The 16,428-nt window shown below is 44.4% G+C and overlaps 1 protein-coding gene across 3 annotated transcripts in view; it reads right to left on the bottom strand.

Annotated features, from left to right (window-relative positions):
- Positions 1-16,428, bottom strand: part of LOC138102699 (creatine kinase S-type, mitochondrial) — a 125,520-nt gene that overhangs the window by 103,446 nt on the left and 5,646 nt on the right. For all 3 annotated transcript variants that reach the window (XR_011147481.1, XM_069000438.1, XM_069000437.1), the window contains exon 2: positions 2,258-2,431. Coding sequence is in view for 2 of the 3 variants with exons in the window: in XM_069000438.1 (XP_068856539.1) it covers positions 2,258-2,409 (152 nt within the window). In the remaining variant the exon portion in view is untranslated. The remainder of the gene's footprint in view (positions 1-2,257; positions 2,432-16,428) is intronic.

A 16,428-nucleotide genomic window follows, 5' to 3' on the forward strand; every position in this document is an offset into this window, starting at 1 on the left:
TCTCTGGAGCGCCCCCTGCAGCCACGGGGGAACCATCGCACCTTCCCTGCTCACCGGGAGCCGCCAGCACCCTTGCCGGCTGCGACCATAACTGCACCAGAGGGGAAAGGGCCTGACAGCCAAGAAGGCTGGCACTGGGTTTGTGGTTCTGTTTGCTGTTACTGCCATAGATATTGTTGCTTGTTTTACTTGTTATACACTTATAGATATATAATATTAAATAACTGTTATTCCTATTCCTCATATCTTTTCCTGAAAACCCCTTAATTTCAAAATTATAATAATTCAGAGGGAAGGGGGTTGCAATTTTGTTTTTCATTTCAAGGGAGACTCCTGCCTTCCTTGGCTGACACCTGTCTTTCAAACCAACACACCTTGGTGTCTCCATGTTGTTTCCCTTACATGTTCTCACCTCCTCCTCTTCTCTAGCTGGAATTAGCAGTGCACCACTTTGTTTTGATTTTCTTCTTAAATATGTTATCACAGAAGCGTTACAAACATCTCTAATTGGCCCAGGCTTGGCCAGCAGCATGTCCATCTTCAGAACCATCAGGGATTGGCTCTGCTGGACATGGTGGAAGCTTCTAGCAGCTTCTCACAGAAGCCACCTCCGTGGCCCCCTGCTACCAAAAACCAGGCTGTGCAAAACCAACACATTCATGAAGGAATGTATCCCATGGGAGGAAACCCACTCTGGATCAGGGGAACAGTGTGGAAGGAGTTGCAGAGACAAAGTGGTATGAGCTGATCAGAACCCCCATTCCCCATCCCTTCCTATGCCACTTGGGGAGGAGGAGGTAGCAGAATTAGGAGTGAAGTCAAGCCTGGGAAGAAAGGGGGTGTGGGGGACAGGTGATTTTAGTTTTGTTTTTATTTCTCAATAGCCTAATCTGTTACAATTGATTGGCAATTTTTAAAGTTATTCTTCCCCGAGTCAAGTCTGTTTTGCCTATGATGGAAATTGGTGACCGATCTTTTTGTCCTTATTTCTACCCATGAGGTTTTTAATCTTATTTTCTCCTTTCTTGCTGACGAGGGAGAGTAAGAGAGTGGCTGTGTGGGCGTATGACAGTCAGACAAGGATAACCCATCACAATACATTGCACTGAAATTTCAGAAGGGAGGAATATTGAAGTCACTCAAAGTACTCCACACTGCACTGCTGGGCAACCCCACTAACAGACAATAGCAGCTTTTTGTTACTTGGAGCAACCAGAAAAATTAATCCTTGAAAGTGTATTAAAGCCTATTAAATCTCTTCTAAGACACTTATTGTGAATTAAAAGCGCTCTAACATTGTTTTGTTCAAGTAGGAAATTAATTATGTTTAACTGGATAAGAGCTCTCATTCCGAACTGAGATATTCTTGCAGCTTTGTGGACATCAGTGTAACTGTCTGATCTATATCAGCTGGAAATCTATTTTACAATATTTGAGGTTGTTTTAATGGTTTTATTTACCAAAAGCTGTACAGTATAATAAAGCAGAGAAAATGAAGATATGCTTTAGGAAAGCATTTTTGTGAGTCAGATCACATTTGCCTTGTTTTGATAGCACTTTGCTTTATGCCCAACCCCATTGCTTTTATAATAGTTTATTTGAACTAAGATACTATTTGCCACAGGAAAAAAAAGTATGTCAAAGCCTGGTCCTTTTTTGGGGGTTGTTTTTTTTTGTTTTTTTTTTCACAAATATGGCCATCAAAGTCAACTTACATATTTGTAGTTAGTTTCTAATTATCAATCAACTAGGTTTTAAACAGAATTAGGAATATTTCAAGTTCAGTAGTTATAGAAGACATTTCTTTACTACTTGCATAATTAAAATGCTTTTATGCTTCCTAATATTAGAATCTATGCAATCAGCCAGTCCAATAGACACTGAAAACATTCAAGAGCTGACAAGATAAAATAAGGACTGATTTGGTGCTTTGCCAAAAAAAATTGAACCATTTTTCAGGCTTGTAATTGTTTTGCAATGATTTTGTAATTATGTTGATATGATCTAACATCCTTATTTTTTATCCTTGAAGGCCATTGTCAGTGCTATCTAAAACTGGAGTTATTAATAAAGCCCGCTGGGTTTTAGGTTGACAGTTAACAATCCGTATGCAGGCACAGAGATGGTGTGTTTGAGTGAGGGAATAGGTGCTCTGCAGCTTTAATGGAGATCTTTCTCCCCCAAAGAGTTAAATGCTATGCCTAGCCCAGTTAGCTGGGCCCTATGCTCAGCTGACTACTTAACCCAAAGAGCTTACCTTGGAGGGAAGAGTTTTCGTTTTTCTTGAACAGTAGCCTTAACATTTTGCTTATTGAAGAGGTACCCAGCAGTTAGGATTCCTGTCCCTGCTGCTGCAAAGGATGCAGCAGCTGCACGGCCAGTCAGGAGACGACAGAATGTGCTAGCCATTTGTCTTGGAAGGACACAATTTCTAAAAGAGAAGACAACCTGAAATCAACACAGAAGACCTCAGGCAATGCAAATGAAAAATAAACCCTCACTTTTAACTGTAGTCCAATAAATGAAGCAATTAATTTTTATTATTGGTTTACATTGAAACAGTGCATTAAGAAAAATGGTTAGAATTTGCTGTATTTCTATATATATATATATACCTCTGTTAGACTTGGAAATCAATTGATTTTTAGTGCTATATTGAGCATACAATTCTAAACCCAACACCCAGAGTATTTTAATTGTCTTAATGATTTAGGGCCATAATTGAATGCTTTAGCTTGCTTCATAGCAAAAATGCATTACACAGAGATGTCTTTCTGCTGACCAAAAAGGTGCAATATTGGAGTAAGAAATGGCAGACAAAAGCATTTAAAGTGAAAGGAGCATTTTGGTGAAAGGGGTAAGATGAAATCATATGGAGGTTATGAATATTTCATGGTATAATCAATTATATAATGATGATTGTAGATTGCATGGATTTGTGGCATGGAGTGGGATAAGGCATCCTGCAAAGTCAGAAGTATGAGTTCTATATTTTTATTGAAAATGTTTCCAGGTGACTGCTGTAAGTGGCTGTCCAGTCAGAAAAGTCAGATGTGGCAGGATATGGCATTAGGTAGGTGCTAAGTTTCAGTGCTATCACCTACAGAAACTCATGTGCCTTTTCATACTAGCCTGACCTGTTAAACACTGTGCTTTTTTTTCCATTTGAACAAAGTTGAAGTAGGCCAGAACTCATCAGCCTGAAAAAGAGAGAGTTTGGAGGAGGAATATGGTAAGGACCTAAGAATCCTGAGTGGCATGGGAAACATGGATAGAGATCAACTCTTCTTTGCCTTTTCCAATATAAGAATACAGTCCATTAAAGGCAATTAGTGGGAGCAACATTCAAAACAAAGGTAGGTGAATCTTTATGCAATCTCACAGAATCACAGAATATGGTGAGTTGGAAGGGACCCACAAGGATCATTGAGTCCAACTCCTGGCTGTGCACAGGATCATTCCCAGGAGTCACACACCATGGGCCTGACAGTATTGTCCAAATGCTTCTTGAATTCTGTCAGGCTTGGTGCTGTGACCACTGCCCTGTGGTGCCTGTTCCAGTGCCCAACCATCCTCTGGGTGAAGAACCTTTTTCTAATACCCAACCTAAACCTCCCCTGACACAACTTCAGGCTCTTCCCTTGGGTTCTGTCACTGGTCACCACAGAGAAGAGATCAGTGTCTGCCCCTCCTCTTCGCCTCACGAGGAAGTTGTAGAGTGCGATCAGGTCTCCCCTCAGTCTCCTCCAGGCTTAACAGACCAAGAGACCTCAGCTGCTCCTCCTAAGGCTTCCCCTCAAGGCTCTTCATCATCTTTGTTGCCCTCCTTTGGACACCCCCCTTCTCAAAGGCTGATGTATATGCAAGACATTCACATGGGTTCAACAGGAGACCGAACAAGTACATGGAAGAAATGCATTGTGAGCTTTAAACAGACACATGAAAACAGGCTAACAGAATTCCCTGATCTGAAAATATCTGAAAGCTATGAGAGTATCAAGGAATATCACATTTGTTCTGCTCTCTTCTCTGAGCATCAATTTACAGCCATCGTTGGACAGAGTACTAGGTTATGAAGACCCCTGGTCTGGATCAGTACTATTGTTCTTGACATTTAGATTACTATGGAAGTATACAGTCATCTTTCAGAACAACAAACATGACTAAAGAAAGCAAAGTAAGATGACTTCTTCAAGCCACAAGGTGTCACTTAGAGGCACATTATAAGTAGCATTTTCTGGATCAGTGTGGAAAGATGGCTGGGGGTAAAATTAGAGGAAACTGAGAAGTTATATTCACATCCTAAGAGAAGTTAGTACAGAAATTATAGGGCAAAATACAGTTGCTGCTCCCTAAATGGAATGTGGTTGGCATGCTCGAGACCTATTCTGCAATGATTCCCCATGCACACACACAATCTGCAACCATAGCGCCTGCTAAGGGGGATGGAACAGAGGGTGTAGTGGAGTGGAAACACCGCAGCCAGGCTGTATTGAAATCCTTGCAGGGAGGGGAGCTCAACTGTACTTTGCAGCTGATAAACCACATAGCACCTGTCAACCAAGGGAGATAGGAGATATCTTACTGCTGAGCCAACAACTGTGGTGAAATTGTTCTCCCCAGATGAACTTGGGTCATTATAGTCTAATTGTAATGTTAGAGCACATCTCCATCACAAAGTTACCCACCTCCAAGGTACAACCACCCCTCACTGGGAATGTGCTCTATATTTTTTTGACTGTATCTTTAAAAGTGAAGCAAGAGAATTTTACACCACTCAGTAACAAAGGTATGCATGACTAGAGTCACTCAAGCCCCACCTAAAAACAAAGAAATAGTATAAAAGTAAGTCACAAATGGGGAGGGAAGTTAGGGAAAACTCCATCCTAACTGCTGGGATCAGTCGATGGTGGGCTGAACCTGTCTTCTCTCCCATAGGGATGCCTGTTGGGTAGGAACCATATTCTATGTGCACTGAATACTTTTACAGGGGATTAGAGCTTGTCTGTGTGTTGCTTTGAATATGTTTTTGCAGTCGGAAACTATCACTGACAATCCTCGAACCTTAACCTGTCACAATTTTCTATTAATAAAGAGTGTTATTCCATAAGCTGTTAGTGTGAGTCCTTCATGGGTGCTGGAAATCACTGGCAGCGGGGAACATACTCAAATACAATGGAAGGCCCACTGAAGGGTCATAAAGCGGGAAGACCCACTGAGAGGTCTCCCTTATGCTGTTGGCATATCTCCCTGAATAAATCAGTTGAACTGCCCTCCAATCCAGCAGGACTGTTCCGTGAAGGGTCCCCATAAGGGGATGCTGACAGACTGGTCGGGCACAAGGGTCTCAGCTTTCCTGGGGCACTGACAGACAAATTAAATATTAAGGGTCGAGTAAATCTCCCCACACTAAGGGTTGAGGAAATCTCCCTTTTTCACATGACAATCAGTCGAGGCACCAAACTAGGATTATGTTTGTCTCTCAAGAAATGGAGATATGTCATTCTTCAAGACAAAGAGAGAATCTCCTTTGTATTTATACTGCATGTACTGCACAAAACTTTAAAATAAGAATAAACATAAAGGATTTCAAATTTAGAGGCATTGCTGCAATTCAATAATGTTCTTAGTTTGAGGAGTAGGGTGGTAGAGGGAGGGCTCTTTTAAAGATGAAAATGTGTAGAGCCTGCCTCATGACATGTTCCTATAAAATTCCTGTAGTATGTTTTCAGTGAGCTAGGGAAGAGAGAGCTGTTTAGAGAGAGGAAGTTATTGTGGGCAACATTGCTCTGGGAAGATAATCCAGGAACATACTTACCAGGAATTTGTGTTAAATTATTCCCAGCAGTATGTTCACAGTGCAGCTATGGTTTTGGGATTATGTCTAGAGTACAGGAGATCTTGGAGTTTAACAGAGAAAATGGCCCATTCTATAAAAGGCTGAAGAAAAGAATGCATATTTTTTCTTCCTCAAAAGAGAATGCATTTTTTTCTTCCTATGAATTTGACTTGCAAAGCAATATCTACTTTGAACTTCAGTCACAATATGTCAGATGAGAAATACAGGAGATGTGTTTCAGATTTCATAGAATTGTATAATACTAGGTACCTCAAGGATCTTCTGGTCTGACCTTTTTTGGCAAAAGCAAGGTCTAGACCAGATGGCTCAGCACCCTGTCCAGCCAAATTGTAAAAGTGCCCAATGTTGGAGAATCCACCACTTCCCTGGGGAGATTATTCCAATAGTTGATCGTTCTCACTGTGAAAAATTTTCTTCTTGTGTCCAATCAGAATCTCTCCAGGAGTAACTTGTATCCATTACCCCTTGTCTTTTACATGTAACTCCTTGTAAAAAGAGTCTCCATCTTCTTTGTAGTAATTCTTTAAATACTGGAACAGGGTGATAAGGTGTCCCCTAAGCCTTCTCTTCTCAGGGCTGAACCAACCCAGTTGTCTCAACCTTTCCTCATATGGCAGGCTTCCCACTCCTTTGATCATCTTTGTGTCCCTTTTGTGGACCGTCTCTGTCTTGTCCACATCTTTTGAGTAGCGGGGACTGGACACAGTATTCCTGGTGTGGCACTGAGTAGAGTGGGATAATGACTTCATCACCTCTGCTGGTTGATGCAAACTAGCATTCTGTTGGCTTTCTTTGCCACAGCAGCTGTACTAGTTTGAAAACAAACCAGTGAGAGGCACCAAGTCAGAATAACAATTTAATGGAAATTAAAGAAAAGGAAAAGAAAGTAAAAGAAAACACTGACAAAGTCAAGATACAACCTGAGTCCCTATTAGGCAGGGTAGTGGTAGCAGTCTGGTGGAATGGTGGCTGCAATCCTCTGAAGTGGTGATCCTGTAGTAGAAGGGGTCTGCTCTTCCTCAGAAAGTCCAGTGGTGGCTATGTAACTCCTGTCCTCTGGAAATCCAGTGGAGCCAGTGTCTGTGGTGCTCAGAGTCCCAGATTATATCCACGATGGGATGCTTGGTTCCTCCCTCTGGGTGGAGCATCTCACAATGGGGTAATGAGTCATGAGGCCAAGTGTTGATTAGGCTCGTTAACAGAAGATAGTCGGGAGGGAGTTATCTCTGAGTCATGCAGCAGGACAATGATGGGCCATTAACAGCAAGATAGTCTGGGGGGAGGAGGCAAGGAAACACTGCCCCACCTGATTTCAACAGCTCATGAGGATGGTAATAGAATACACCTCAACCCAGGACAGCAGCACACTGTTCACTCATATTGAGCTTTTTGTCCACCAGAATCCCCAGGTCCCTTCCCACAGAGCTGCTCTCCAGCCAGGTAGATCCCAGCCTGTGCTGTACTCCTGGATTATGTTTTCCCAGGTGCAAGACCCTACACTTGTCCTTGTTGAACTTCATAAGGTTCTTGTCAGTCCACTCTTTCAGCCTATCCAGGTCTTCCTGCAGGGTGGATCTCCCTTACAAGGTGTCTACTTCCCCACTCAGTTTGGTATCATTGGCAAACACTTGATCCCATCATTATCCAGATCACTTATGAAGATATTAAACAGCATTGGGCCCAATATCGATTCCTGAGGGACCCCACTTGTGACAAGTTGCCAGTTTGAAAAGGAACTATTTACCACAACCCTCTGGGTGTGGCCTGTCAGCCAGTTCCCCACCCACCACACAGACAACTTGTCTAGACCATAATGCATCAATTTCTCTAAAAAGAGTCTGCATGAAACTGTATCAAAAGCCTTGGAGAAATCCAGGTAGATGGCATCCACTGCTCATCCCATATCATCTGAGCAGGTTACTTTGTCATAGAAGATGATCACATTTGTCAAACACGATTTGCCCTTGGTGAATCCGTGCTAGTTTTCCCAATCCCGTGCTTCATCTGAGTTGTGATAGCCCTCAGGAAGATTCGTTCCATAACTTCCTCAGGGACTGAAGTAAGACTGATGGGCCTATAATTTCCTGGATCCTCCTTTAAGCCCTTCTTGTAGATAGGGGTGACATTAGCCCTCTTACAGTTTTCTGGCACATCCCCTGATCTCCACAAGTTCTCAAACATCATAAAGAGTGGCCTCACAATGACATCAGACATCTTTAACACCCTTGGGTGGATATTTGCAGAGCTCATCGATTTGCAGGGGCCAAGCTCCTGTAATAGTTCACACCCCAACTCTTCCTTCACTGATTCTGGGTCTGTGTTTGCATCAGCCTAGACTTTTGTTCCCAGGTCCTGGGGCTGCACAGTGCTGGTAAAGACAGAGATGAAGAAAGTGTTGAAAACTGTGGATGCTAAAAAGTTTGGGGCAGAGGAATTTTCCAGCTGCTGCACAATTTTGTGAAGTTTTTCTTTCTCATGCTTTAGCTGAGAAACAGTGAAAGACGGTTTTGTAAACTAATTCTCTATCTCTGCACCTGCAAGTTGTTATGGTTCACTAGAGAAAATATTTTGAAAGGGTGTTAGAGAACCTCAGCCAATCCCTCTAAGGGGTGGCTGGTCAAGCGACCAATCATATCATGCTCTCTAACATACAAAGGCATATAAACCTAGCTTGTATTTAATAAAGGAATTCCATTTTCTCCTTGGACTTGTGTTGTGATTCTGGCCGTTCCTCGGTACAACAGCGATAGAGAACCTCTGCCTTTTCAGCATTTTTGGTAACTAATTCATATCTCCTGTTTAACAGTAGACCAGTATTTTCCGCTTCTGCTTGTTGGTTATGTATCTGAAGAACCCTTTTTTGTGTTTTTTGACATCTCTGGCTGATTTCAATTCTAACTGCATCTCTACTCACCCTGGCAATGCTCTTGTAATTCTCAACATGTATACCCCTTCTTTTCCATCTCTGTTATCCTTCACTTTTGGTTTTGAGCAGACTCAGAAGCTTGCAGTTAAGCTAAGAGTCTCTTTCTCTGCCTACTTCCCTTACCTTTAAAGGGGATGAACTGTCTTTGTGCTTCCAGGAGAGTGTTCCTGAAAAACACTGAGCACTCTCTGGCTCCTTTATCCTCCATGGAAGCTTCCCACAGAATCCCTCCCAAATGAGCTCTGAGTGAGCTGAAGTTTGCTCTTCTAAAATCTAAAACCTTTGTCTTAGTACTAACTTTAAGCATGGTCAGCTGGATCCCAAACTTCATAATATTGTGATCACTGCAGACAAGGCTATCACCTCATTCCTGGTTGGCACATCCAACATTTGTATGAGGAAGCAGTTCTCTATGTATTCCAGGAATTTGATGGATGGCATGTGAGCTGCTGTATTGTTCTTCCAACAAATGTCAGGATAGTTGAAGGCATCCATAAAAAACAGGTTCTGTTGGGCCAAAGCTTGCTTAAGTGACCCAAATATTGCTTTGTTGGTCTTAGCATCTTGGTTTGGAGGCCAGTAGTAGATGTCTACTGTAAGATCACCCCTTGGAGACAACTCGTCTAATCTTGACTCAGAGGCATTTGATAAGGCTTCCACAGTCATTGTAGTTGACTTTTATACATTCAAGGTTCTCCTTAATATAGAGCACAACTCCTCTTCCTCCCTGCCTGTCTTTACGAAACAGCCTATAGCCATCCATTGTTAATCCCCAGTCATGTAAGTTGTCCCACCATGTTTCAGTTATTCCTATGATATCATAACTTTCTAACTGGATGCAGAGCTCCAGTTCCTCCTGTTTGTTCCCCAAGCTGTGTGCATTGGTATACATACATTTGAGGTGGTTGGTCTTCTGGTTCTCATCGTGGGAGGCAGCTAGACAGGTGGAGTCCATTCCTCCCTAATAAGCTAGAGTCATTGAAGAATGTCCTGTAATAAAAGTTAAAACCTTCACAGCGGCACCAGCCAAAAAGCTGGAAGTTGATTTGAATTATACATCTATTTCTGTCTGTAATCATAAAACGAAGGAAAAGATAACTTGGGCACCAATACTTTTTGCTTGCACCCCCAGGGCTCTGTAGTCTTCCCCCATTCTGCCCAGGTTCTGGCTCGCAGTGTTAAGCTATAGTGTTAGCTATGTGTCTTGGTTAAGGACAATTTAAAGTTGAACACTAAAATGAGTTACCTCCCCTTAGTTTCAGCCAATCCCTTTCCACTAATAAGAAAAAACAAAATATGAGTAGATATGAGTGAAAACATAGCAGTTTACTAACAAGCAAAACAGCAAAGGGAAAATGGCATCAGCTCTCTCCCCCAAGATGGTGTGCTCCAGTCTACTGCGCGGTCTGGGAGACAAAGGGAGAAAGATGGCGGACAAAAAAAAAACCCTTCCGGGAAGGTAGGACCTTATGGACCAGTTCTAGTGGCAGATGAAGAATTACCGGAGTGTGTGGAGTCAGCTCTGCTGCTTGCCGCTTCCTCCTGCCACCTGCTGGACTCCGCCGGTGTTGGTGCTGCTGTCATACATGCTGAGGGTGTGTTGGGGGGAGAAGAACTGGTCTGTCAGCACTGAGACAGGGTGGCCTGGCCCTAGGGACTGACTCAAGCTTTGCACTGCTGATAGGGTTTGCAAAATTCACTCTGAAACAGTTTCTAATTGTGAAATGCAGTTTTTCTGAGTTGCTACTGTTGCAAGCCCAGAAACCTGCCCAAAACAACCCCCTCCAAAGTGGAGCCTCTGCCTTCAAAAGCCACCAGGCAAAAGAGGAAGTCAGCTTGGGTGCCTTGACCTTTTAAAGGGACCGGCACTGCCCGACTGCCCTGCAATTCCGGTTCTGGCTGCACCACTGGGCCTTAAACACTAACAATTCTTGGGCACAGATAGATATGGAATACAATAAAAATTTTGGGTTACCTAGGACATTATGCTCATCTGCTTTTGGGCCCTACATTACTGTTGTCTCAGTACTCCAAGCACCATCTCATGAAGACAGTCAGAAATTACACCTTTACCCTTTTCTCCTCAGAGAGATAACTTGAGGAGGTACACTAGGAAGCTTAGCTGCCTACCGGGGTTAAACCCAAATCCATCTGTCTATCCCTCAAATTCATCTCTCTCCAATTCAGGGGCAAGAATGTGATAGGAGACTGTGTCAAAGGCCTTACAGATGTCCAGGTATTTGATATCTGTAGCTCTTCCTTTGTCCGCTGATGCAGTCACTCCATCATATAAGGGTACTAGATGAGTCGGTCATTATTTGCCCTTGGTGAAGCCATGTTGGCTGTCTCTAATCACTTCCCTGACTTCTATATGGCTTCAGCCTAACTTCCAGGAAGATCTGTTCCATGATCTTCCCAGCCACAGAGGTGAGGCTGACAGGTCTGTAGTTCCCAGTCCTCTTTTTTAACCTTTTTAAAAATGGGTGAAATGTTTCCCTTTTTCCAGTCACCTGGGACTTCACCTGACTGCCAGGACTTTTCAAATATCATGGAGAGTGTCTTTGCAACTACATCTGCCAGTTCCCTCAGAACTCTGGGAAGCATCTTGTTGGGGGCCATGGACGTGTGTGTGTTCAAGTTCCTCAGGTGGTCTCAAACTTGATCTTCTCTTACAGTTGGAGGGACTGCATTCCCTCATCCACTCAAGAGGTATGGGAAGAGATTACCATTGAAGGCTGAGGCAATGTACTAGCTTGAAAACAAACTAGTGGGAGGCACCAAGTCAGAATAACAATTGAATAAGGAAATTAGGGAAAAAAAAAAAGAAAAAAAAGGCAGAAAACACTGGGTTATACTGACGGAGTCAGGATACAACCTGACACCCTGTTAGTCAGGGTGGTGGTAGCAGTCCAATAAAATGGTGGCTGCAGTCCTCCTGAAGTGGTGGATGTGGTTCTGTTGAAGCGATGATCCTGTAGAAAAGGTCTGCTCTTCCTCAGAAAGGTCCAGTGGTGGCTATGTAGCTCTTGTCCTCTGGGAATCCAGTGGAAAGGGTTCTCTGTGGTGTTTGGAATCACAGATTATATCCAGGATGGAATGCTTGGTTCCTTCCTCTGGGTGGAGCATCTCACAATGGGATGATGAGTAATATGGCAGGGCATTGATGGGCCATTAACAGAAAATAGTCCGAAGGGAGGAGGCAAGGAAACACTGCCCCTCCTGGTTTCAACAGCTCATGAGGATGGTAATAGAATACACTGCAACCCAGGACAGGCAAAAATTTATTGAGTACCTCAGCCTTTTCCCTGTCCATTGTTACCAGTTTGCGAGTCATGTCCGTCAGAGGGGGTACACTTTGGCCTTCCTTTTCTGGCTGATATACCTGTAGAAGCCCTTATTATTCTTTGTGTCCCTTGACAATTTCAGCCACACCTTGACCGTCCTGACCCCATCCCTACACAACTGGGAAATGTTCCTGTACTCTTCTGAGAATACCTGTTCGTGCTTCCACTGCCTGTGCATTTCCTTCTTGTTCTTTAGTTTGACCAGCTGTCAGAGACTGGAAAAGATTGATGTCTCGAGACATTTTGGGATGCTTGGAATGCCTCTGTGTGTGTGCAGTTTCACAGCAGGTCCTATTGACTAACTCTTTGAACAGCTGGAAGTTTGCTTTCCTAAAGTTCAGGATCTTGACTTTACTCTTTGCCTGACCCATATACCTTAGGACTGTGAACTCTACAAGCACATGATCACTGTAGCCCAGGCTGCCTCCAATACTGATGTCACCAATCAGCTCACTTTTGTTGGTGACCATCAGGCCCAGTATTGCATCCCCTCTGGTACGGCTGTCTATTACCTGGCTTACAAAGTTATCCTTGATGTACTCCAGGAGTCTCCTGGATTGCCTTCAGCTCACCGTGATACTTCTCTGGCAGATGTCGGGGTGGTTGAAATCCTCCAGCAGGACAAGAGCCTGCAAACACGATGCCTCCTGTAGCTGGAGCAAGAAGGCTTCATTAATAGGCTCCCCTTGATGGGGCGGCCTGTAGTAAACACCAACCATAGGGTTCCCTTTGTTGCTTTGGTCTCTTAATTCTTACCCACAAGATTTCAACTTGCCCATGGCTATTCTTCAAAGACAACTTTTCACAATCCATCAATTTCTTGACAGAGGACAACTCCTCCACCCCTCCTTCCTTGTCTGTCCCTTCTGGAAAGCCTGTCACCATTGGAAGTTGGTGATAGCACACCAGTCATGATATTCATCCCACCAAGTTTCAGCAATGGCCATCAAAGGAGAAGGTGAGTTGAGTCAGTTGGCAGAAGTGAAAGCCGTTCAACGGGCCCTAGAGATTACTGAACAAGAAAAGTGGGCAGTATTCTATCTCTTTACTGACTCATGGATGGTGCAAAATGAACTATGAGGTTGGTTACAGCAGTAGAAGATGACCTATTGGCAGCACAGAGGTAAACCTATCTGGGCTGATGCATTGTGACAGGACATTGCTGCCCAGATAGAGAACCTTGCTGTAAAGGTATGTCATGTAGATGCTCATGTGCCTGAGAACTGGGCTACTGAAGAACATTGAAACAAACAGGTAGACAAGGTTGTAAAATTGAAGTGGCTCAGATGGACCTGGATTGGGAGTATAAGGATGAGGTATTTGTAGCTCAGTGGGTCCATGCAACATCTGCACATCTAGGAAGAAATGCAACATACACATCCAGGGATGGGCCTGAACACTGAAGCCATCAAACAGGTTTTCCATTGTTGGGGTTTTAAGAGGTCTAGTTTTTTTCTGTTAAAGGAATTTTCCCCCAAACTGTTACTAAGATACAAATCGCTGGGTGCTTAAGAGAAAACAAAAGACCTGGCTGCTCCTTTTGTTTCACCTGGATGTGTGGGCAGTTGGGTCTCAGCGTTAGGAGAGAGAGGAGCTGCTGGTTCTTTTCGGCCGCTTTTCTTTCTGCTGGAAACAACATCAGGATCCCAAAGCCGCCTTCCCTGCCCCGCTGGAGGCCGGGCTGCGGCCGCCCTGCCCCGCCGCTGCTTCTAGCCTTCGCTACATTGTAGCTGTGCTCACCCTGCCTGCCCAGACCTCCAGGGGGTTCCCCGCTTGGATACATAGCGTCTGCCACCCGGGATTTGTGTTCGTCCCTGCCGCTCCAGCCTGCCATTCCAGCCTGCCGTTCCCGAGGGTCCAGCCAGGGGTTTGTGAAGCCTTTGTTCCATCCTTCCCCTGGACCCCAGACCACCGGTGCTGCGTGTTCCCCAAGCTCGCTCCGGAGCGCCCCCTGAAGCCGTGAGGGAACCATCGGACCTGCCCTGCTCACCGGGAGCAGCCAGCGCCCCTGCCGGCTGCAAGCAGAACTGCACCCAAGGGGAAAAGGGCCCGGCAGCCAAGAAGGCTGGGACTGGGTTTGTGGTTCTGTTTGCTGTTACTGCCATAGTTATTGTTGCTTGTTTGACTGGTTATATATATAATAGTAAAGAACTGTTATTCCTATTTCCCACATCTTTGCCTAAAAGCCCTTGATTTCAAAATTATAATAACTCGGAGGGAAAGGGGTTACATCTGCCACTCCAAGGGAGGCTTCTGCCTTCCTTAGCAGACACCTGTCTTTCAAACCAAGACATCCATGAAAGCAAAACATGCACCATAATCAAGCAAGCCAAGTAAAGCCTCTCTGGTATAGGGAACGATGGCTACAATATCAATATGGAGAGGCCTGGAAGATCAATTATATCACACTGCCATGAATCCACCAAGGCAAACACTGCATGATTACCATGATGGAGGTGATCAGCGGAGGGTTCAAAACACCCTGTAACTAATATCACTGCTTGAAACACCATCCTGATCCTTGTAAAGCAAGTTCTGTGACAGCACAGCACTCCAGAAAGAATTGAGTCAGACAACAGGACTCATTTCCAAAGCAACTTCATGAACACCTGGGCCAAGAAACATGGCATTGATCATAGTTTCATAGAATAGTTTGGGTTGGAAGGGGCCTTGAAAGGTCATCTAGTCCAACACCCCTGCAATGGGCAGGGACATCTTCAACTAGATAAGGTTGCTCAGAGCCCTGTCTGACCTGACCTTGAATGTTTCCAGGGATAGGGCATCTACCACCTCTCTGGGCAACCTGTTCCAGCATTTTGCCAAGCAGGATTGTATGTACTACATTCCCTATCATGAACCAGCTTCTGAAAACACTGAAGGATACAATGGACTGTTAAAGACTGTACTGAAAGCAATGAGTGCTGGAACATAGAAGCATTGGGATGCAAATTTATCAAAGCCACTTGGCTGGTTAATACCAGAGAATCAAATAACTGACCGGGCCCTGCCCAAACAAAACTCCTATGTGCTGTAGAAGGAGATAAGGTCCCTGTAGTACATGTGGGGAACTGGCTGGAAAAGATATCATGGGCAAATCCAATCATGAGATTGCTTTCAGTCAAGGACCCAGATATAAATTTTGGATAATGAGGGATGGTAGGGAAATCTGTTGTGCACCTCAAGGAGATTTAACCCTAGGGGAAAATAATGCATGATTTGAGTTGTATATTATAGGAAGTACAACAGCAAGAATCACCTTAACCAACAGAGAATAAGCCTTGCAAGAAACCAAGCAAGTACAGCAGTGATCCAATCTGAGCTGGATTTAGCATCCAATAACTCAACATAACATGCAATCTCTCTTGTCCTGAGTGACCAGCATAATGAATGGAGCCTGAATCGCAGACTAAGTGAACTCAATGGATATTTTATGGACATTCTATGGACATTTTACAGGGGAGGCCCATTGTCATGGGTTAGCAAGCATAGTCCCGGAAGTGATTTTCTTGTAAAGAGGTTCTGACAGCTTCCTCTATGACCTGACAGAACCTATCAACTGTCTAGTTTGAATATTGGCAACTTTTTAATCCACTTAGAACTTTGACCGCCTCTGTGGTCCACATTTAAGAATGGACAAACCCTGGGAAGCTGGCTCTCTTGCTTCCGGCCGGGGGACTGGTAACTGGGCGGGGCCCGTACAGGGCCCAGCGGGCCCTGCCGGGCCCTGCCGGGACCTGCTTGGGCCGGGCCCAGGCTGGGACACAGCCATCCTGAAGCCAATGGGCCCTGTTCCACCCGCGGCCTCCCCCAGCCCTGCTATGTGCAGACGGCGCGGCCCAGCTCCTCCCCCTCCAGTGCAGCCGAAGAGTCAGCTGAAGCTGCCCTGCTGTCGGGCAAAGATCATGTGACCAGCAGCGATAAGCGAAATTCCAGCTGCAAGGCCTGGGTGAGATTAACCCTTTTAGTGCTGTAAGTGCTGCAGACATTAAGAAAGAAGAGCTGAAATCCTGAGGGAGGAGAAAGAGGAGATGCTTAAAGCTGAAATTCTGTTGTAAAGCTATGGTGGTGATGGACTATGATATATCAGAGTACCCGTTGTAATTTCATGAAAGCATGGGGGGTGGAGTATTCAACTTGTACTTGTGAGCAAAAGCACCTGTGCTGGAATAAGCAAATGCTGAAGCAGTTGTAATTTAATGAAAAGTTTGAACAGGGAGAGATGGAAGCAGTGAGGACTTTTGCTTCAATCGGAAGGAGAAGACCTCTGTTCCTAGAGATACTCCCAGAGATAGTCTTAG

The sequence above is a fragment of the Aphelocoma coerulescens genome (genome assembly GCF_041296385.1).
Source record: "Aphelocoma coerulescens isolate FSJ_1873_10779 chromosome W unlocalized genomic scaffold, UR_Acoe_1.0 ChrW_unloc_scaf_1, whole genome shotgun sequence".
NCBI classification, from domain to species: domain Eukaryota; kingdom Metazoa; phylum Chordata; class Aves; order Passeriformes; family Corvidae; genus Aphelocoma; species Aphelocoma coerulescens.